At 38.9% G+C, this 22,134-nt stretch overlaps 1 protein-coding gene across 1 annotated transcript in view; it reads right to left on the reverse strand.

Annotated features, from left to right (window-relative positions):
- CENPP (centromere protein P) overlaps nt 1–22,134 on the reverse strand; it is a 242,805-nt gene that overhangs the window by 205,873 nt on the left and 14,798 nt on the right. Inside the window, exons 2-4 of the mRNA XM_080819860.1 lie at nt 17,157–17,338; nt 14,532–14,620; nt 620–708 (exon numbers count right to left, since the gene is read on the reverse strand). Of these exons, the coding sequence (XP_080675986.1) occupies nt 620–708; nt 14,532–14,620; nt 17,157–17,338 (360 nt within the window). The remainder of the gene's footprint in view (nt 1–619; nt 709–14,531; nt 14,621–17,156; nt 17,339–22,134) is intronic.

The following is a 22,134-nucleotide window of genomic DNA, read 5'->3' on the forward strand; positions in this document are numbered from 1 at the left end:
GTCAAAGCACAAGCCCCAGCTTGCACCCTGCTCCAGTCACACTCGCCTCCTGTCAGCTGCTCACAGACAGCACGCTCCCTCCTTGCACGGTGCCTATACATAACTGCTCTGTCAAGGACCTCTTTGTTAGTTTACACCTACACATTTTTCAGATGTTGGCTCAATTTTCAGGAAATGATTCCATGCTCTCCATGAAAGTCAGGCTCCTGAAGTATGCTTCAATAGCATTATGTAACTCTTCTCTGCAGCTCTGAGCACAGCCACAATTTTAGATTTATTTCCACCCTTATTTAACTTACAACTTCAATAGGCTAGAAACTCCGAGTATCAAAGATTTTATCTGTTCTTCGTCACATTTGAATGTCTAGCACATTAACATAGTTAATGTGTAATACATTTTCTTTGGATGAAAATGTATTACATTTTCGTTCGATGAAAACATTATATAGAGAATAGGACTTAATACATAAGCCATTTTTATGAATATGAATATAAACCATATAATGTTAATGTTACACTTTCAGAGATATTTTGATATTTACTTACCAGAAAAAAGGGTAAACTTAAAAACGTAGAGTGAAAACAATCCCTAAAAAAATAAAAATTTATAATATCTTACCTAGACACAAATTCACTCAATTCTGAATATTCGGTGGGCTCCATTATTATGTTGAGGTCAGTAATAACAGAAGATAAACTCTCCTTATTCTAAAATAAAAAAAAGTTTATCAGATCACAGTAAACACTTAAATAAAATATAAAGACAAAAATTGCTTAAAATATGCAAAATGAAATACCACCAACAATAGGAAAAGGTAATCAAGAGAAAGCACTGAAAATACTGGTTATTTGTTAAAAGAATAAAATCAGATCTTTACTCCATACCAAAAGCCAAAATAAACTCCAAATGAATTACTTACTTAAATGTAAACACTAAGACCATAAAATATTAGCAGGAAATATAGATATTTAATGGATTACTGAATGAAGAACTTTCTAAAAAAATAGAAAATAAGCAAATATAATCACATAAAAAACTGAATATTTGTACAAAAAATAACTTTATAAGAGAGAAAAAATAAACTGATGAAGATTTTTTTTTTAAAGATTTTGTGTATTTATTTGACCGAGAGAGATCACAAGTAGGCAGAGAGGCAGGCAGAGAGAGAGGGGTAAGCAGGCTCCCTGCTGAGCAGAGAGCCCGATGCAGGGCTCGATCCCAGGACCCTGAGACCATGATCTGAGCCGAAGGCAGAGGCCCAGCCCACTGAGCCACCCAGGCACCCCCGATGAAGATATTTTTTACCATGGACATGACAAGGGGAAATGAAAACCGAAAAGAGAAAAGTAAAAGACATAAATTAAAAACTCAAATGTAAAAAAAAAAAATAATCTCATTAGGAAAAAGACAAAAATAAATTAAACCAATGAGATAACATTTTTACCTATAAAATCACTTTGACAATGCATATTTGAAAATATGCTTATTCCCTCTACCAGCAGTCTGACTTCACGAGTTGATCCTAAAATAGCAAGAAATGACGACAAAGCCCAGCTGCCTATCAAAAAACACAGAAATAACTCCATATTCAAAAGTGGGAATTGTGAAATAAACTTAAATATTTTGATCTGTAAATTCAGGTTTTCTACTTTATCCTCTATTCTATAGTTGCCTATCATTTCTTCTTCACTTGTTTTTGTTCCTATTTTTGCAAAAATCATCTATTGACTCTTTATGGTCTTCCAGATTATTCTTTTCACTTGTTCTTGTAGGTGATTTTTCTCAAGACTGTCCTCCATATTCACCTCCTGTTTACTTCCAATGTAGTTCTCAGCTCAAGAATCAGTTTCTTTCTCTCAGCTCTCTTTTCTCCCATTCAATTCTCTTCCAAGTTTTCATCTGGTAGCCAGAGCAGGTTTTATAGAGTGTGTTCCTGTATTTCCCAAATTAATTCTTATTAAGTGAACGTCTCTCCACTTTCTTATTAATTCATTTCATGACAGTATGTTTGGGTAAGTCCTAAATGAAGATGAAAACACTCAATACCGTATCTGTGTTCTCATTTGGAGCTACTATATGTTCACAGGAGTAGATCTAGCAATTTTCAGTATTTCCTAAGAACAAAGTGAGTGGATACTACCTGACATCTCCCATTTGGGCGCTGACTTGTCTCTGTATTTTGAGTGGCTAGAGAAATGGATATGAAGGGTTTATAATCTTTGTTTACTTCTTCAGCTGCCGGATGATACAGTGGGAATTGTTAGGAGCAGCTACACTTTAGGCAGGCTGTCCGCAGGCATCTACCACCATGTCTAATCAAAAACAAATTCCAAAGGCACTTAAAAACTGGGCAAAAGACCTCAATGTACATTTCTTCAAGGATGTTCAAATGGGCAAAACGCATCTGAAATAAAGCCCAACACATTGGTCATCATCTGGTCATTCCATTTGACCCAGTAATTCTATTCTTAGGTATACACCTAAGAAAAATGAAAACAGGGCGCCTGGGTAGCTCAGTGTGTTAAGCTTCTGCCTTCGGCTCAGGATATGATCTTAGCGTCCTGGGATCACGCCCCGCATCAGGCTCTCTGCTCTGCAGGGAGCCTGCTCTACCCACTCTCTCTGCCTGCCTCTCTGCCTAATTGTGATCTCTGTCTCTCAAATAAATAAAATCTTTTTAAAAAAGGTTTTTAAAAAAAAGAAAAATGAAAACATATGCCTACTTATAAACTTACACATGAATATTTATATCAACATTAATAACAGCCAAAAGGTTTTGAAAACACCCAAAATGCCCATCAACTGATAAATGAATACCAAAATGAGATATATCCACACAATGGAATGTCAATCATAAAAGTAAAAGAATGAAGTAATAATACCTACTACATGAAAGAACCCTGAAAACATGACCTAAGTGAAAGAAGCCAGTCAAAAAGATCACGTATTAGAAGATTCCATTTAAACAAACTGTTCAAAATATAAAAACCCATAGAGAAAAAACATAGCTGTTGCAAAGATCTGGGCAGAAAGAGAGGGACTGAAGGGTAATAAAAATTAAGGGGTTTCCCAGGTACCTGGCTGGCTCAGTTGGTTAAGCATCTGCCTTGGGCTCAGGTCTCAGGGTCCTGGGATGGAGCCCTGTGTCACGTCCCTGCTCAGTGGGGAGTCTGCTCCCTCTCCCTCTGCCCCTCCCCCTGGCATACACGCTCTCTCTCAAATAAATAATACCTTTAAAGGGGGGGGGGGACTTCCTTTTGAGTAGGTAAAAATGTTCTGAAATTGAAGTGGTGATGGTTGTGCAACTCTGAATATACTTACTCAATATATACTTCAAATGGAAGAATTATTTGACATGTGAATATCTCAATTGACCCATTACCAAAAAAAATAATAATAATCTCAGAGGCACATCTTGTCTTTTGCTTGAGTATGTATGGGTGTGTTGGATTTTGGCCTTTTGACCATTAGGAAAGGCAATTAATCCTATCACCATAAAGCGTATGATTTACAGGTCCCTCTTTGTTTTTGGCAGTTTGAGGATTCTGTTTAGCCATTGGAAAGCCGACTTCAACAGATTTTCCCATCTCTCAACATCCTGTGATAGGGCTAAGTAGGTCTTTCCTTCCCAGTTGGTAATGAGGGGTGGAATTTCACAGCCTGACTTCAAGGCCCCTCCCTAAGTCTCAGCACACCATTGATACTTTCTATCAAGGTCCAGTTAACTTAAGTCTGTAGTTCTCATTCTTCTCTAAAATTTAAGAATTATGGGTACAGGGGTGTCTGGGTGGCTCAGTCGGTTGAGCATCTGCCTTCAGCTCAGGTCATGATCTCAGAGTACGGGATGGACACCCATGTCTCCCTCTCCCCTTCCCCCCTGCTCCTTCTCCTTCTCTCCCTCTCTCCTCTCTCTCTCACACACCCCCTCACTCTCTCTCTCAAATAAATGAATAAAATCTTCAAAAAAAAAAAAAAGAATTGTGGGTACAGACATTCAGGAAAAGGTCCTATTAACTTTATAAAATTTATATACTGTTAATAAAGTACACAACAATCACACTTCAGTGTTTTCTTTCACTTGGGTTTGAATGTCATCATATCAGGTACATTTTCTTTGGAGCCTATGATATGGGATTTTATTATTTTTTACTGATGTATAATTGATATCAAATGTATTATTTTCAGGTGTAAAATATAATGACTCATTATTTGTACATATTGCAAAACATTCACCACAATTAAATCTAGTTAACATTCATTACAATACATACTTACAAATTTTTTAAAAGATTTTATTTTTAAGTAATCTCAACACCCAACATGGGGCTTAAATTTACAACCCCAAGATCAAGAATCTCATGCTCCATTGACTGATTAAGCCAGGCACCCCACAGATTTTTTGTCAAATGAAAACTTTAAAGATTCAACCACTTAGCAACTTTGAAATAAGCAATTAAGTATTAACTATACTCGCCGTGCTGTACATTAGATTCCTGTGATGAATTGAAAACTAAAATTTTGTACCTTTTCACTCTCTGCATCTATTTTTGACAATACACCCTACCTCTGGCAACCATGAATGTGATCTCTATCTTTAAGCTTTGTCATTTTTTGGTTTTGGCTTTTTTAGATTCTACATATAGGTTGAGATCATATAGTATTTGTCTTTTTCTAACTTATTTCACTTAGCATAATAATCTTAAAGCCCCTCAATGTTCTCACAAATGGCAACATTTTATTCTTTTTTTGAAGATTTATTTATTTGAGAGAGAGGGAGAGAGCAAGCACAAGCTGGGGAGAGGAGTAGAGGAAGAAAGAAAAAAAGAAGGAACTTCCCACTGAGCAGGGAGCCTGCCATGGGGCTTGATCCCAGGACCCCGGGATCATGACCTGAGCCCACGGCACACGCTTAACCAACTGAGCCACCCAGGCACTCCTCAATCTTTTTTATTAGATGAATAATATTCCAGTACATATATCATATTTTCTTATCCATTCATCTATGTATGGATACTTGGGTTGTTTCCATATCCTGGCTATTATAAGTGATGCAGTGGACATGAGGGTACAGATATCTTTTTTAGTGTTTTTGTTTCCTTCAGATGAATACCAAAAGTGGAAATGCTGAATCACATGGCAGTTCTATTTTTAATTTCTGAAGGAACCTCCATATTCTTTTCTATACTGACTGCATGAATTTACATTCCCACCAATAGTACACAAGAATTCCCTTTCCATCCTGGCCAATACTTGTTATCTCTTGTCATTTTGATAATTGCCATGCTAATAGGTGTGAGGTGATTATTTCATCAGATGGATTTCCTCCATTCCCCGATTTTTTCGTGTTTTCACGTACCTATTTGGCCATCTGTATGTCTTCTTCGGAAAAAAGTCTATTCAGGGGCACCTGGGGGGCTCAGTAGGTTAAGCCTCTGCCTTCAGCTCAGGACATGATCCGAGGGTCTTGGGATCGAGCCCCATGTGGGGCTCTCTTCTCAGCAGGGAGCCTGCTTCCCCTCTTTCTCTCTCTGCCTGACTCTCTGCCTACTTGTGATCTCTGTCAAATAAGTAAATAAAATCTTTAAAAAAAAAAAAAAAAGAAAGAAAGAAAAAAAAAAATGTCTATTCAGATCCTCTACCCATTTTTAAATCAAATTGTTTGGTTATTCTGCAATTGATTTATAGGAGTTCTTTTTTGATGCAATTGTTCCTGTAATTTCTCTTCTTTATAGTTCATTATTAATGAATAGCAACAACAGATTTTTGTATATTGATTTTAATACCTTGCAACTTTATTGAACTCACTTATTAGTTCTAATAATTTCTTGGTAGATTCTTCAGGGATTTCTATATAGAATATGATATCATCTCCAAATAGTGACAGCTTTACTTCTTCCTTTCCAATGTGAATTCCTTTTATTTCTTTTTTTTTCTTCTTTTTTTTTTTTTTTAAGATTTTATTTTTTCATTTGACAGAGGGAGAGATCACAAGTAGGCAGAGAGGCAGGCAGAGAGAGGGGGAAGCAGGCTCCCTCTTGAGCAGAGAGCCCAACGCGGGACTCGATCCCAGGACCCTGGGATCATGACCTGAGCTGAAGGCAGAGGCTTTAACCCCCTGAGCCACCCAGGCGCCCCTCCTTTTATTTGTTTCTTCCCCAATTGCTCTGACTAGGACTTCCAATACTATATTGAATAAAAGCAGCAAGGGTCTTAGAGGAAAAGCTTTCATCTCTTTGCCATTGAGTATGATGTGGGTTTCTCATCTATGCCTTTATTAGGTTGAGATATGCTCCCTCTATACCTACTTTCTCGGGAGTTTATATAAAAAAGGGATTTCAATTTTGTCAAATGCCTTTTCTGCATCTATTGAGATGATCATATGATTTTTATCCCTCATTTTGTTAATGCAGTAGATCACAATGATTGCTGCAATTGTTAAACCATCTTTGCACCTCTGGAATTAATCCCACTTAATTAAGATGTATGATCCTCTGAATGTATTGTTGAATTCAGTTTGCTAATATTTTGTTGAGGGTTTCTGCATCTATGTTCATTGCAGATATTGGCATGTAGTTTTCTTTTCTTGTGGTCTTTGTCTGGTATCAGGGTAGTACAGTCCTCCTAAAATGAATTTATGAGCCTTCCCTCTTCTTCAATATTTTTTTTAAGTATTAGAGAAAGGTTGATATTAATTCTTCTTTGAATATTTGGTAGAATTCACCAGTAAAGCTGTCTGGTCCTGGACTTTTGTTTGTTGGAAGGTTTGATCTTCTTACTAGTTACCAGTTTCTTTAGATTATTTCTTCCTGGTTAAGTCTTAGAAGGTTGTAGGTTTACAGGACTTGATCCATTTCTTTTAGGTTGTCTGTTTTGTTGGGGTAGAACTGTATGATTCTCTTATTATCCTTTCTATTTTTGTGATATCAGCTGTAACAGCTCTTCTTTCACTTCTGATTTGGAGTTCCCTCTCTTTTCTTCTTGGTGAGTCTAGCTAAGGGTTTGCTTATTTTTCTTTATCTTTCAAAAGAACCTGTTCTGGGTTTCATTTGTCTTTTCTACTGCTTTTTTAGACTCTATTTCAATTATTTCTTCTCTGAGCTTTGTTATTTCCTTCCAACTTTGGGTTCCATTTGTTCTTATTTTCTAGTTCATTAAGATGTTATGTTGTTTGAAATTTTTCTCATTTCTTTAAGTACAAATTTACAGCTATAACTTCTCTCTTAAGATGCTCTTGCTGTATCTCATACCTTTGGCATGTTGTATTTTTATTTTTCCTTGTCTCGAGGTATTTTATTATTTCTCATTTAATTTCTTCATTAGGCTGTTAATTTTTTAGTAGCATGTTTTTTAATCTCCACACAGTTTTGTTCTTGCAACTGTGGTCAGAAAAGATGTTTGCGGGGCGCCTGGGTGGCTTAGTGGGTTAAAGCCTCTGCCTTCGGCTCAGGTCATGATCCCGGGGTCCCGGGATCGAGCCCCGCATCAGGCTCTCTGCTCGTCGGGGAGCCTGCTTCCTCCTCTCTCTCTGCCTGCTTCTCTACCTACTTGCAATCTCTGTCTGTCAAATAAATAAATAAATCTTTTTAAAAAATAAGAAAGAAAGAAAAGATGCTTGCTATTAGTCTTCTTAAACTCTCAATACTTCTTTTATGATAGAACATATAATCTATCCTAGAGAATGTTCCCTGTGCATTTGGAAGAATGTTTTGTTGTTTGTGAATGGAATGTTCTGTATGTATATGTTAAGTCCATCTGGTCTAACCTGTTGTTAAAGCCCCAGATTTTCTGTCTGGATGATCTATCCATTGATGTAAGTGGGGTATTAAGGTCCACTACTCTTACTGTACTGCTGTACATTTCTCACATTAGGTCTGTTAATATTTGCTATATATTTCAGTGTTATTTTGGATGCAAACTTTTTTTTAAGATTTTATTTATTTGAGAGAGAGAGAGAGAGACCACAAGAAGAGGGAGCAGCAGGAAGAGGGAGAAGCAGGCTCCCCATTGAGCAGGAAGCCCAATGCGGGACTTGATCCCAGGACCCTGGGAGTAGAACCTGAGCTGAAGGTAGACGCCTGCTTAACTGACTGAGCCACCTGGGTGCACAAATATTTACAAATGTTAAATTCTCATGTTTATTAACCCCTTTGTTGCCCTTGTCTATTATGCGTCCGTAAAAGTCCATTTTGCCTAATGTAACTACAGCTATTCCAGCTTTCTTTTGGATCCATTTACATGGAATATATTGTTCCATCCATCCTTTTAGTGTATATTTGCCATTATGTCTAAAGTGACTCTCTGTAGGCATGTATAGATGGCTCTTGTTTTTTAATCCATTCAGCCACTCTACATCTTTTGATTTGACAATTTACTCACTTTACATTTAAAGTAGTTAATGGATATGTACTTATTGTCATTTTGTTATTTTCTGGCTGCTTCATAGTTACTATGTTCCTTTCTTCTCTTACTCTTTTCCTTTGTGGCTTGACTTTCTTTAGTGGTACACTTAGATCCCTTTCCCATTATCTTCTGTGTATCTACTACAGGTTTTTGGTTCGTGATTACTTAATGTAACTTGTATTTACAACAGTCTATCTTAAGTTGATAGCAACTTCAAACTTAAGTTTGAACAGATAATAAAGCTCTACATTTTTACTCTCCTTCCATGTAATCTTACGTCTTTTTATCATGAGTAACCTTTAACTAATTATGTATTTTTACTACTTTTGTTTTTTAACTTTCATGCTAGCTTTATAAGTGATTATTCTACCGCTTTTACTATATATTTACATTTACCAGGGGATTTATACTTTCATGTTTCCATGCAGTAATAAGGGCCCTTTCTTTTCAGCTTAACGAAGTCCCTTTAACATTTCTCACTGAGGCCAGTTTAGTGGCGATCAACTCTAGGTTTCATTTGTCAGGAAAACTTCTATCTCTCCTTCAATTCTGAATAACTTTGTCAGGGAGAGTATTCTTGGTTAGAAATCATTCTCTTTCAGCACTTTGTGCTACTCCCCTCTTGCCTGACATTTCTGTGGCAAAATCTGCTAAAAGTCTAATGAGGGGTTCCCTTGTATTTAACTAATTGCTTTTCTCTTGTTGCTTTTAAGATTTCCTCCTTGTTTTTTAACTTTTGACATTTTAATTATGATGTGTCTTGGTCTCTCTTTGGTTTATCTTCTTCAGAACTCTGAGATTCCTGGATCTGGATGTCAGTTTCTCTCCCAAGCTAGGTAATTTTCCACCCATTATTCCTTCACATAAATTTGCTGTCCCTTTATCTTACTTTCTTCAGAGATTCCTACAATGCCAAGGGTCAGTTGACTTAATTTTGTCCTCTAAGTCCCTTAAGTTATCTTTCCTTTCTTCATTCTTATTTCTTTTTGCTTCTCTGATTGGGTCTGTTCCTCTGCCCTGTATTCAAATTCACTGATCCTTTCCTCTGTTTAGTCTGCTGTTGAAACCCTCTACTGTATTTTTCAGTGAAGTTATTGCATTACTCAATTGTCACTGTTTCAAATGCTCTTTTCCCCCATTTCTTTTTTGAAGTACATTTTTCTCCCAAGTTCAATGAGCATCGTTATGACCATTACTTTGATCTTCTTTCAAGTAAATTATTATCTCCCTTTCATCAAAGTTTTTTCTAAAGTTTTATCTTTTTCTTTAGTTTTGAATATAATTCCTCTGTTTCTTCAATTTTGCTGACTTTCTATGCATTACATGAAACAGCTTCCTCTCCCAGTCTTGTATGGTTGGCCTTGTGATGAAGATGAAATTTATCATTCAACACTGCCCTAGCTATTGATTGTCTCTCAAACTGCTGTGACATTCAAGGAGCCTATTTTATTTTTATTTTATGTAGGTTTTTTAAAGATTTTATTTATTTAAGAGAGTGAGCGAGAAAGCAAGAACTAGCAGAGGAGAAGCAGAGTGAGAGGGAGAAGCAGACTCCCTGCTGAGCAGGGAGCTGGATGCAGGGCTTGATCCTGGGTCTCCAGGATCATGACCTGAGCCAAAGGCAGATTCTTAACCAACTGAGCCACCCAGGTGCCCCATTTTTAAGATTTTATTTGTTTATTTTAGAGAGAGAGAGAACAAGAGCACACCCAGGGGGAATAGTAAAGAGAGACAGACAAGCAGACTCTGCACTGAGCATGGAAGCTGACATGAGGCCCAATCCATGACCCTGATATCATGACCTGAGCCAAAATGAAGAGTTGGATGCTCAACTGACTAAGTGACCCAGGCACCCCTATTTTTAATAGCTCTCAGTAGTTGAGGATGTGCCAAGACCAGATATTAACTTAAAATTTCCTTACTCTGGAATCACTTTGTTTTACTGGGTTTCAGGAAGAATAGTTACGAAAACATTCTTAGCCATTTTCCCTACAAACTGACACCGATCTGATTTATTATACAGTATGGAGTATGAATACTGATACATGTTAATTCTGACGTTCTTATAACAACAGACAGTAAATCTGGAGAACAGAACTGTATATTCCAACCACCTCTGAGTAACAGCTGTGACAACATGGGTAATCATTCAAACTCCCTTGATGTATTTCTCTTTAAAATAAAGGGAATGAGCTTAATAGTCTATATGGTCACTATGGTTCTCACATTGTATTACTATGATTTTATTACAACAATATTCTTCAAACAAGATAGTTTTATTATTTAGGTTACTTTTCAATTTTCTAGTGGTTAAACATCTCCCTCTAGTGGAAATTCCATTTAAAAAAAATCTTTAAGAACACAGAAGATTTGTTGTATCTTCACCTTTTTTTCCTATTAGTCTCAACTATAAAAAATCTGCTCAACATGTAAAATAGTAAAACCACTTTAGAAGGCAATCTGGTACTGTCAGAACTTACATGTACATCTCCTAAGACCTAGCAATTCCAGTTTAAAGGCATATTTACACAAATAAAGCCTAGAATGTGAGGATTTACCATTAAATAACTTTTTAAAAATTCTCATCAGCTCATTGTATTTGAATTCCAAGCAACAAAGAAACATAGATAGTCCCTTGTTTCCTACTTCTCCACGAAACCCCATGAATCCCACATACGACTTATTCCTAAAATCTTCCTTGAGAGTTGTTTGCTTGCAACATCTTATTTAGTCTGGTCCTCAAGAAAAATCAGAAATTTGGAAAGGCACAGAGAAAAACCAAGTGTTTGTTAACATAGCCAGGGATAATCTGTAGCAAATTAAGTAAAACTGAGCAGTTCAAAGATTCCTATTATATTGAATGTGAACGATAACAACTTACATGTCTTCAGAGATTCAACAGCTACTGTGTTCTTCGTCTATCAAAGAATATCAACTGTTCCTCTCCTTAAGATTTTTTTCCCCACATCCCCCAAAGCATGAGACAGGAGCTACTGGTAGTTCCCAGCACTTGTACTTGTTTCTTGTACCAATTTTTCACTGGTGTCATGGCTATGCATAATGAAGACTGAATTTCCAGACTCCTTTGCAGGACGTTATTGGCCAATAGAATGTAGGTGAATGATGGATGTTATAACTTCTAGAAAGCTAGAAAAGCTAAGCCCTTGATTGCCCATCCCCCTTCCCAACACCTGAAGTGCTCCACTGATCATCACACCATGATTTGGAAGTCACATGGGTAATAGCAGAGCCTGATATTCATGAGGTCACCATACTAGCTCTAGAAAACTTACCTTACAATTTGGTTTAAAGAAAAAGAAAAAAAAAAATAAAAAAATAAAAAACCCAAACAATTTTGTTTAAGCAATAGAAAAACTTCTAGTACTTTGATCTACCTTTAAGTTTTCTCTCATATGCAGCTCAACTAATTCTAATGTATTCAGCATGTGAGGTAATAGTACACTTTAAGCCATTACTAACTGGTTACAAAATTTACAATCATGCTTTGGTAGTATGGGATCATAATGTTAAGCTCAATATACTCTTAATAACAACATTAGCTATGGACTGGTGCCACCACTGCCCGGTAGAAGGCAGGGAACATGGCCACTGCAGCAAGGCCCACATGGCTCCAGTCTTGTCTGTACTGCCTCACACAGCCACATAGGACCAGCAAGCCAAACCACTATGGGAGTTTCCCAGTGTCAGTTCAAGCAGAGAATGCCTTGGGTAAGGCTGTAGCCATTCTTCAGAAGCATATCATGGTATAAAATATATCCCCAAACTGTGATGTTATCCTTGATCTGATTCATAATGGGATCAAACAACCATTTCCTTCAGAGGCTTAAGTGACCAAAATACACAACTTAAAATGAAGTTACAAAACTGCAGTCTAGGGCACCTGGGTGGCTCAGTTGGTTAAGCGACTGCCTTCAGCTCAGGTCATGATCCTGGAGTTCCAGGATCGAGTCCCACATCGGGCTCCCAACTCCATGGGGAGTCTGCTTCTCCTCGCTCAAGCTCTCTCTCACTGTCTCTCTCTCAAACAAATGAATAAAATAATAAAAAAACAAAACAAAACTGCAGTCTGTTTTATCTCTTAGGCCATAGTTCCCCTAATGAACAAGCTAATCAATCTTTGGGGACAACCCGTTCTGGAATGTACAGCTCCAATGAGCCGCTGGTTCACCTCAACTTCAGAGGACTAGCCTCTTTTCAGTTGGACTTATGGTTAAGCCTCCCAAGGATGAACCTAGCTTTGCCAATCGTCTAGCTACTCTCCAGATAACTCCTGGAATGACTGTGTGAAAGACAAACACTAATAGCAAAAATAGCCTATACAACCCCAAGGCTACTAGGATGCTCCTGAGCAGTTTCTGGGGCAATGTATACACCACCAGTACAAATGTCCTCACGCATGGAGATAGACCTTGGGCCTATGACTCCATCAACCTGCCGTGGACTATAGGCCTGGCCTATTAATGGAGGCCAAGACGCAGGGAAGTATGTGGTGTATCACCACTCTGAATTTAAGATCATATTAGCTGCAAAGAGAAAAAATTCAGTTGGTATGCCTATGCAACCTTTTGTGATGGGACAACATCCAGTTCCTGGGCTATCCGAAAGAGAAGCATGGGTCCTGACACAGACTATCCCAAATGAGACCAATCCATTTGTATCCACATTCTTTTTCAGTCTTCAGCAGATGATCTTAGAGGTCATGCAGAACAATAATTTCACCTTGGTGACCCTGCACAGACCCTGCACAGGCCTGGTGACAACCTGGAAATGTTTACTTCCCCTAAGGGCACTCATCATCCATGCCCCGTGTCATATCCTGCTCAACTAGCCTTGGCAATGATACACTCTGAATGCTCTCAGTCAGCTCGGTAGTGTTGTAGGGAGAATGCTTTGAGGTGGGAACAAGCTGGGAGCTCCGTCCTCAGATGAGGGTCCTAGACATCCTACAGCCCTTTCTCAGTCTGCCAGGGCCAGCGGCAGCAACCATGGATATGGACTGCAAAAAGTTCTCGAGAAGAAAAACCTCTAGCCCAGATACTTGGAAGCAGGCACTCTTGACTAGTTGGGGTGGCTATCTAACACCTTAAGGAGGCAGGGTCCTGATTATCTGACATCAATCCTTGTTCCATACAAAATGGGAGAACTTAGGGCTGTTTTGTGGCTGAGGACTGGGACCAGGAATTCTGGTACATGACTATGAATATAAGCAAGCTTCTTGTCCATAGGACTTGGGTTATGACAACTGATCACAACTGTTTTGGTTATCTGGTAAGTTGAAGCCAAAATAGTCTGCCCTCCCTTCCCTGTAAGTTTCCTTTACACATACTCCTTGTAGGCCAAGTTCACAAAACAAACTGGTTGAACTGTTTTCTGCTATCAAAGTTTGTGCCTAGGCCAAGTCAATTCTTTAAATTATGCTTGGATCCCACTCTTCTTGGAGCCGTATGTTGAAGGTTTCTGACCTTGTTCTGCCCAACCCTGGCCATATGCCGCACATTATCATTCTGTTTCCTGATTTTATGCAAAGTATTAGCCAGAAGTGTCTTCCTCCTGCATTGTGTCTTAGCAGTCCGGTGTAACCTGCTGGAGTAACCACAAACCACTTTGGAGTCTAAGCTGCCAGCCCTGAACAGTCTTCAGGTGGCTGCAGTTCCAAATGACCAGAACTTCATGAGAGGCCCTGAGCAAGAACACGCAACTCAGGGGCACTCAAATCTCTGATCCACAGAAAATGGGTGAGATAAACATTTTCTTGTTCAAAGGCATTAAATTTTGGGAAAATTTGTTAAGCACCAGCAGATAACTAATAAATAATAGATGGTTGGCATATGAGGGTATCCAGGACTGTTCCCATGACCTTGGGGCCTGCTCTGAGAGAGGAGGAGGAACTTGCTATCTGCCTTCCAATAGAGCACCTAGACCCTCAGCAATGATCCTCAGTTGCCAGGGTGGTTATACTGTAAAAATGGTATCACTTTGTACAAGCGTATGTACTACAAGAGGGCTCTGGTTCACGAATCCCTCCTCAGCTCAGGCACTACTGAAGGCTGGGGTGTGGGAAATGCTTAATCACAGCAGAATCTCTATTACTACAACAGACTCCATTTACCTGGATTTCCAGAATCTGAAATTCAAGTTGAAATGTAATCATTTGGCAATTTCCTGATAATCTGTGTCTCCGTAGAACTTTCGTTATACCTATAAATCAGAAAAAAATGTTTTATTGCAAATAAGTTTCCTTCAAATGCCTATTAATTTTTTGTGAATATTTCTAATACATGTGAGTATATGGGGGAGAGTTTATGTTAGTATTTACATCGCAAATATCTCAAAGAATGTGCACCAAATTGATTTACCTTGGCAAAGTTGGATTAAAGGTAACTTGTACTTTCTACTTCTCAATTACACTAAAGATTATAGTAAGACATGCTAGTATAGGAGCACCCATGTGGCTCAGTTGGTTAAGCATCCAACTCTTGATTTCAGATCAGGTCACAAGGGTCGTGAGATCGAGCCCTGCATTGGGCTCTGCCCTGAGCATGGAACCTGCTTAAGATTCTCTCTCCCTCTCTCTTTGCACCTTTCCCCATTTGAGTTGTCTCTCCAAAAAAAAAGAAAGAAAGAAAGAAACATGCTACCCAAGTTTGAATTATAACTGTTAGATGGAGTTTTTTTTCAACATTATCTGATTCAACTTAAAAACACTAGATGGAATCCACCTATTTACTTGTTATCTTTCAAAATTTTATACTTCAATGCAACTCAGTATTTTTTAACTTAGTATTTTTTAACATGTGTTTTTCATGTAACTACAACTGAGATAAAGATACAGAAATTTTTGAATACACCATAAAGTTCTCTCATGCCCTTCTGGAATCTATATACTACCCACCCAAGAGATAACCACTATTTTGACTTTGCTAACAAAGGTATTTTTAGAAGAGCACAACTCTACAAGAATAAAGAAGAAAAAGGAGAGTAACAAGTTTGGAAACTGGAAATCAGATGGATGAGCTAGATATTACACAGAAAAGAACTAATCTGGCAGACCCAGGAAAACTAAAACCTAAGCCAGCAATGGGGGAAGCTCAGTATTAAGCCTATTCAAAAGCATTCTGAGGGGCACTTGGGTGGCTCAGTTGGTTAAGCATCTGCCCATGGCTCAGGTCATGATCTCAGAGTCATGAGATCACGCCCTACCCACGAGGGGCTCCCTGTTCATCGGGGAATCTGCTTCTCTCTCTCCCTCTGCTCATGCTCTCTCGCTCTCAAACAAATAAAATCTTCCAAAAAAAAAAAAAAAAAAGCACATTCTGAATAGGCAGCACAAGTACCTCTGCAGAGGAGGTCAACTTAGGAAGACTCGAAGTGGGAAGACGAGGATTTCGGCACTAGCAAGACTGGCACCTGGCCGAAATTCACTCTCTAGTCCTCTCTGTATTCCACCTCTTCAAGTATCTGAAATGTCTAAATTCCTGTAACCCATTTCTCTTTGTGTTTCAGACTTTCGCTGAGATGAGCTACCCAAGACCCTATGAGGATCAGCTCACTATCTTCCCTTCATAAGGGTTAGTTATGTCAGTGGAAAAGTCAGGAAGCAATTCTAAAAGTGCCCATTTTTTTCTTTACGATTTTATTTATTTATTTGAGAAAGAGTGAGTACAAGTCAGGGAGAGGGCAGAAGGAGAAGCTGACTCTATGCTGAGCAGGGAGCCCAACACAGGGCTCCATCCCAGAACCCCGGGATCATGACCTGAGCCAAAGCAGATGCCTAACCGACTGAGCCACCCAGGTCTAAAGTTCCCAAATTCCAATGCACAGCTGAATTAGCTTCCCTTTATAAGTTACCGCATCACAGACCCTTGGCAATAAAACTTAGTCATCGGGACCAGAAACCCTCCTCTTGAAAATGGTCCAGCTCCTGAAATATTTATCTTGGCCACAGGCCATGTTTGGTACGAGTAGAGCACTGTAGATGAGGCAGGTTTCATGTCAGTAGTGAACAACTCTTATGATTGACAAATTAGGGGAGCCTAGGTCACTCAAATAGGTTAAGTATCTGCCTTCGGCTCAGGTCATGATTTCCAGGGCCTGGGTTTGAGCCCCATGTTGGGCTCCCAGCTCAGCAGGGTGTCTGCTTTCTTCTCTCCCTCTGCCTCTCCCACTGCTTGTGCTCTGTCTCTCTCTCTCTCTCTCTCTCTCAAATGAACATTTGAAAAAAAAAATTTACAAATTAATGGTACTATTGTTCTTTCACTTATCTGTTACTTGTATTAAGATACTTAATGATAAAGCCTGTGTCTTCCTTAATATCTACCTCAGACAGCTTTTAAAGAGTATTACGCACACTGTGATGTTCAAGATACCTGACAAAATAAGTTTACCACAACCACACAGTCATATAGAAGGTCATATAGTTACTCACACAATTTTATTTTTTAAGATTTATTTATTTTTAGAGAGAGGGAAAAAACCCATGGGAGAGCAGGGAGAGGACAGAGGGAGAGAGAGAATCCTGAACAGACTCCCCAGTGAGTGTGGAGCCCAACACAGGGTTCAATCCCACAACACTGAGATTATGACCTGAGGCGAAATCAAGAGTTGAACCCTTAACCAAATGAGCAGCCCAGGTGCCCCTACCTTATAGAACTTTAATTCAATGCCATTACAACCAATTTCTTATGCATAATAAGATAAGCTTCAACATCACTTCAAAATTAAAATCAATACTTACTCTTCTCTGTCTTCTCAGTATTTGTTAGGACCTCTGTCTTCATGGAGTAATTTCTTATACTGATGCCAGTAAGTGTGCTCAGAAAAATAAGTTCTGATTCTAAATGTCCAAGATGACTTCTCAGATCTTTTGAAGAGACCCATCCTTCAGAATCTGATTGATACATTTCTCGAAGTGATTTTCTAAAAAGCAAATATAACAAATAATTACTCCAATTAAGAAATCACTAACAAGTGTTTTATCTAATAACTAAATTTCTTAAACCATTTCTATTTTGTCTTCCTTTCTTTTTTATTTTTATCTTTTGGTAAAGATTTTATTTATTTCTTTGACAGAGAGACATAGCAAGGGGGGGAACACAAGCAGGGAGAGTGGGAGAGGGAGAAGCAGGCTTCCCGCCAAGCAGGAAGCCTGATGCAGGGCTCGATCCCAGGACACTGAGATTGTGACTGGAGCCGAAGGCAGACGCTTAACAACTGAGGCACCCAGGCGCCCTGTCTTTCTTACTTTTTTCTCTTGAAAACTGCCTGATTTTTCTCAAAACCAATGTGGCTACTAACATTGTAATTTTTAATCTCAAATTAACACAAAGCTAATGAAAATATACTACTATATTTCTACCTATTACAAACAATTGTAAAATAAATTATAACAAGAATACTTTGCAACATTAAAGTGTCTTTTCAAGCTGGAACGTTTAAAATATTCCAAACTGAATGTCTGATATCCCAAGACATCTCAAATTATTTTTCTAAGTAGGCTCCATGCCCAGTGTGGAGCTTAACATGGGATTTGAATTTACAACCCTGAGATCAAGACCAGAACCAAAATCAAAAGTCAGACACTTAACCGACCGAGCCATCCAACAACCCTTAACTCTAACTTCTAAAACAAGTAAGGTATCACAGAGCATTTAATGGTAAGAAGGAATCACAGGAAATTTAATAAAAGGGGTAAAAATCCAAAGGAACAAGAAATAACAATCTCCTTTAAAAACAGTGTAATCAGACACTCTTCATTGAGAACAAAAACTCTATTTTCCTTGAAAAAGAGTAAAATTTCAGCGAATGATCACGTTGCATGTTATTGTACTTTTTGTCATCTTTTATTGCTTTCACGCTCTGCTCCATTCTACACTGCTGACTTCTGCCATCTTAATACATGCCTTCCTTGGATTCCGGGGCATGATTATCATGATTCTCATCTTACAACCTGGGTCCTCCACTGTTCCTGCTTCTTGCCATCATCTACAGAAAAAAACCTCAACACTCTTTCTCCTGCTGACCTAAATATGCATTCTCTCATTCTAGAGGAAAACTCAGTCATCAATCTGAACTCCCCTAGGTCAATAATTCCTAAATCATACCTCTAATCACATATCTCTGCTTCCTGCACAAATTTAGCTTGCTAACCCAACAAATGGGGGGTTTTTTTGTTTTTTTTTTTTAAGATTTTATTTATTTGACAGACAGAGATCACAAGTAGGCAGAGGCAGGCAGAGGCGGGGGAAAGCAGGCTCCCAGCTGAGCAGAGAGCCCAACTCGGGGCTCAATCCCAGGACCCTGAGATCATGACCTGAGCCGAAGGCAGAGGCCCAACCCACTGAGCCACCCAGGTGCCCCCAACAAATGGTTTTTTTTTTTTTTTTTTAAAGATTTTATTTATTTATTTGACAGACGGAGATCACAAGTAGGCAGAGAAAGAGGAAGAAGCAGGCTCCCTGCTGAGCAGAGAGCCCTATGCGGGGCTTGATCCCAGGACCCTGGGATCATGACCTGAGCTGAAGGCAGAGGCTTTAACCCACTGAGCCACCCAGGCGCCCCCCCAACAAATGGTTTTTAATCAAAACAGCTTTTCTACCATATCTCCCTACTTCTGTTACTTATAAAATCTGTTCCTTGATATCTCAGGCTCCTTATCACTGGAGTCACCCTTGGCTCTATTAATCCCTTCACATCTGGATTTGCTGCCATACTTTCTGCTGTCATATGGCTATCCCTCCTTTTCTATTCTTAATTCTACTACATTCGCCTGTACTCTTATGACCTTACATGAGGTCTACAGGAAATAACCTAGCTCTATATTCTTTATACTGGAGATCTAATACTTGTCTAAAGTATGTAAAAAAATTTTTTTTAAATTATGTTTTAATGTTGGGGTGCCTGGGTGGCTCAGTTGATTAACTGCCTGCCTTCAACTCAGGTCATGACCCCAGGGTCCCGGGATCACGTTGCACATAGGGCTCCCTGCTCGGTGGGGAACCTGCTTCTTCTCCCTCTCCCCCTGCTGCTCCCCTTGCTTGTGCTTGCTCTCTCTCTGTGTCAAATAAATAAAAATCTTTTTTTTTTTTTTAAAGATTTTATTTATTTATTTGTCAGAGAGAGTGAGCACAGGCAGACAGAGAGACAGGCAGAGGCAGAGAGAGAAGCAGGCTCCCCGCTGAGCAAGGAGCCCGATGCGGGACTCGATCCCAGGACACTGGGATCATGACCCGAGCCGAAGGCAGCTGCTTAACCAACTGAGCCACCCAGGCGTCCCAAATAAAAATCTTTTAAAAATTTTTTTGTTTTAATGTTAACTGAAAATATTTAAGTATATTCTATATCATCTGAAAGACTACTACATGCTCTTTTGTATTTACTCTCATTAAGTGATTTTTTAAAAATCACTTTAAGAGGCACCTGGGTGGCTCACTTAAGCATCTGACTCTTGATTTCCGCTCAGGTCATAGTTTCAGGGTCATGAGATAAAGCCCCACATCGGGCCCTGTGCTGAGCAAGGAGTCTGCTTGGGATTTTCTCTCTCTTCCTCTGCCCTCCCGCCACCCCTGCTTGCAATGTGCTTTCTCTAAGTAGATCTTTTTATTTTTAATTACTTCAAGCTGAGAATGCTAATGAAAGCAAAAAGCTATCTTCATATATAAGTTATAAATTCCTGGCAAGCAAATACCAAATACCATAGAAAACTATAAATGAAAACTCCAAGGTGCTTCCAACAGAGCAAATTGATAAAAGAACTAAAGAATCTGGGCGCCTGGGTGGCTCAGTGGGTTAAAGCCACTGCCTTCGGCTCGGGTCATAGTCCCAGCGTCCTGGGATCGAGCCCCGCATCGGGCTCTCTGCTCAGCGGGGAGCCTGCTTCCTCCCTTCTCTCTCTGCCTGCCTCTCTACCTGTGCTTGCTCTCTCTCTCATTCTAACAAAAAAATAAATAAAATCTTAAAAAAAAGAAAGAACTAAAGAATCATATTGAAAGACACACAGATACACAGAATCCAAAAAAGAACCTGTGGCTGAGAAAGGAGAGAATGGGGAGTTATTGTTTAATGGGTACAGAGTTTCACTTTGGGATGATGAAAAAAGTTCTAGAGAGGGCAATAGTGACAGATACATGACAAAATGACAGCATTTAATGCAACTGAACTGCATACTTTAAAAAGGCTAAAACAATAAATTTTATGTTATGTATATTTTACCATATACCAAAAAGAGACAAACTGCATATTCTCACGGCAGTGAGCAAAATATTCTTTGTTCATTTCAATTAATGACGAGTTTCAATGATTTGGAGTTACATGTTTTATTGGCTTTATAGTTTCATCTATTGCTTGTTAACTCATCTTAGCATAATTTTTCTTAGTCAAAATTAAAAGTTTCACAAGAAAGTTTTTTCTTTTAAGACAAATCTACAGAAGACCTGATTTTAAGAGTCAATGATCTAGGATTCTGGGAAGCTGGTGAAGTAGGAAGCACCAGGAATCTGCTTCCCCACCGAAACAATAATGGCACTGGCAAACCTGTCTGATAAAACTTTCGTAAACCTGTGGAGTTTGCTGAAGGCTTTTAACTTCCAGGGGAAGGCTTGGGGTTAATTGCGGTCACTTTGGGGCAATTTCAGCTCTTAGGACAGTGGAAGCTATGTATCTCCCACTCCAATAACAGGCAGACAGCTGTGTACATGTTCCTGAAGCAGGCTGCACATACCTTAGAAAAGCAAGAGTAGGCAAAAAGAACTCTGTCCCCAAAACACTGGGTACCTGTGCTGATTGTTGCTTCTGACCAGAAAGGTGCAAAGAGGCAGATGGCCATTGATGCTGCCCCTCCCCTCCAGCTGAGGTGAGTTCCAGGAGATTTAAAGAGCCATTGCTTCCCCCACCTGCCCAACATTTTTGGCTTTTCCCATTTAAGGAGCCACACATTAAAGAGTAAGATGCTTAGATCGACTGAATATTGGAAAAACTGGACAGTGAATACACGTGCCCAGGAAAAGGCTCAGAGAAAACATAAGACAGTAAGTTTGCACCTCAGGCTCATTATCTTCAGCACACAGCCTACAAAATAACAGAACTTAAAACAACAACAACAACAAAAACAACCAACCAACTAACCAAACAACAGCAAGCCTTGGGGATTGTATGACAATCTTATTTTCAAAGTTACCACATTATTAGACTGAAATGTCCAGTGTTCAACAATAACAAAAAAATCACAAGGCATCCAAACAAACAGGAAAGTATGACCCATTCAAAAGAAAATTTTTAATTAAACGAGATTTGTCCCTTTGAAAGACTTAATGGCAGATACATTAGACAAAGACTTTAAGACAACAGTCCTAAAGATGCTCAAAGAAATAGAAGATATGAAGGAAATTAAGAAAATGATGTGTGAACCAAATGGAAACGTCAATAAAGAGATTTAAAAATCCTAAAAAGAAACCAAAAAAGAATGCTGGAGCTGAAAGGCATAATAAGTGAAATTAAAAATTGACTAGGGGGATTACAGGCAAATGTGAGGAGGCAGAGGAATCAGGGATTCTGATGACAAGACAACAGACATTATTGAGGCTTAGTACAGAATTACTTTAGATCCAAAGATACAATTGTCTTAAAGATTTTTTAAAATTATTTATCTATTTTGTCAGAGAGAGAGCGAGCGAGCAAGCGAGCGCACAAAAGCAGGGGGAAAGGCAGACAGAGGGAGA

The sequence above is a fragment of the Martes martes genome (assembly GCF_963455335.1).
Source record: "Martes martes genome assembly, chromosome: 12".
Lineage (NCBI taxonomy): Eukaryota > Metazoa > Chordata > Mammalia > Carnivora > Mustelidae > Martes > Martes martes.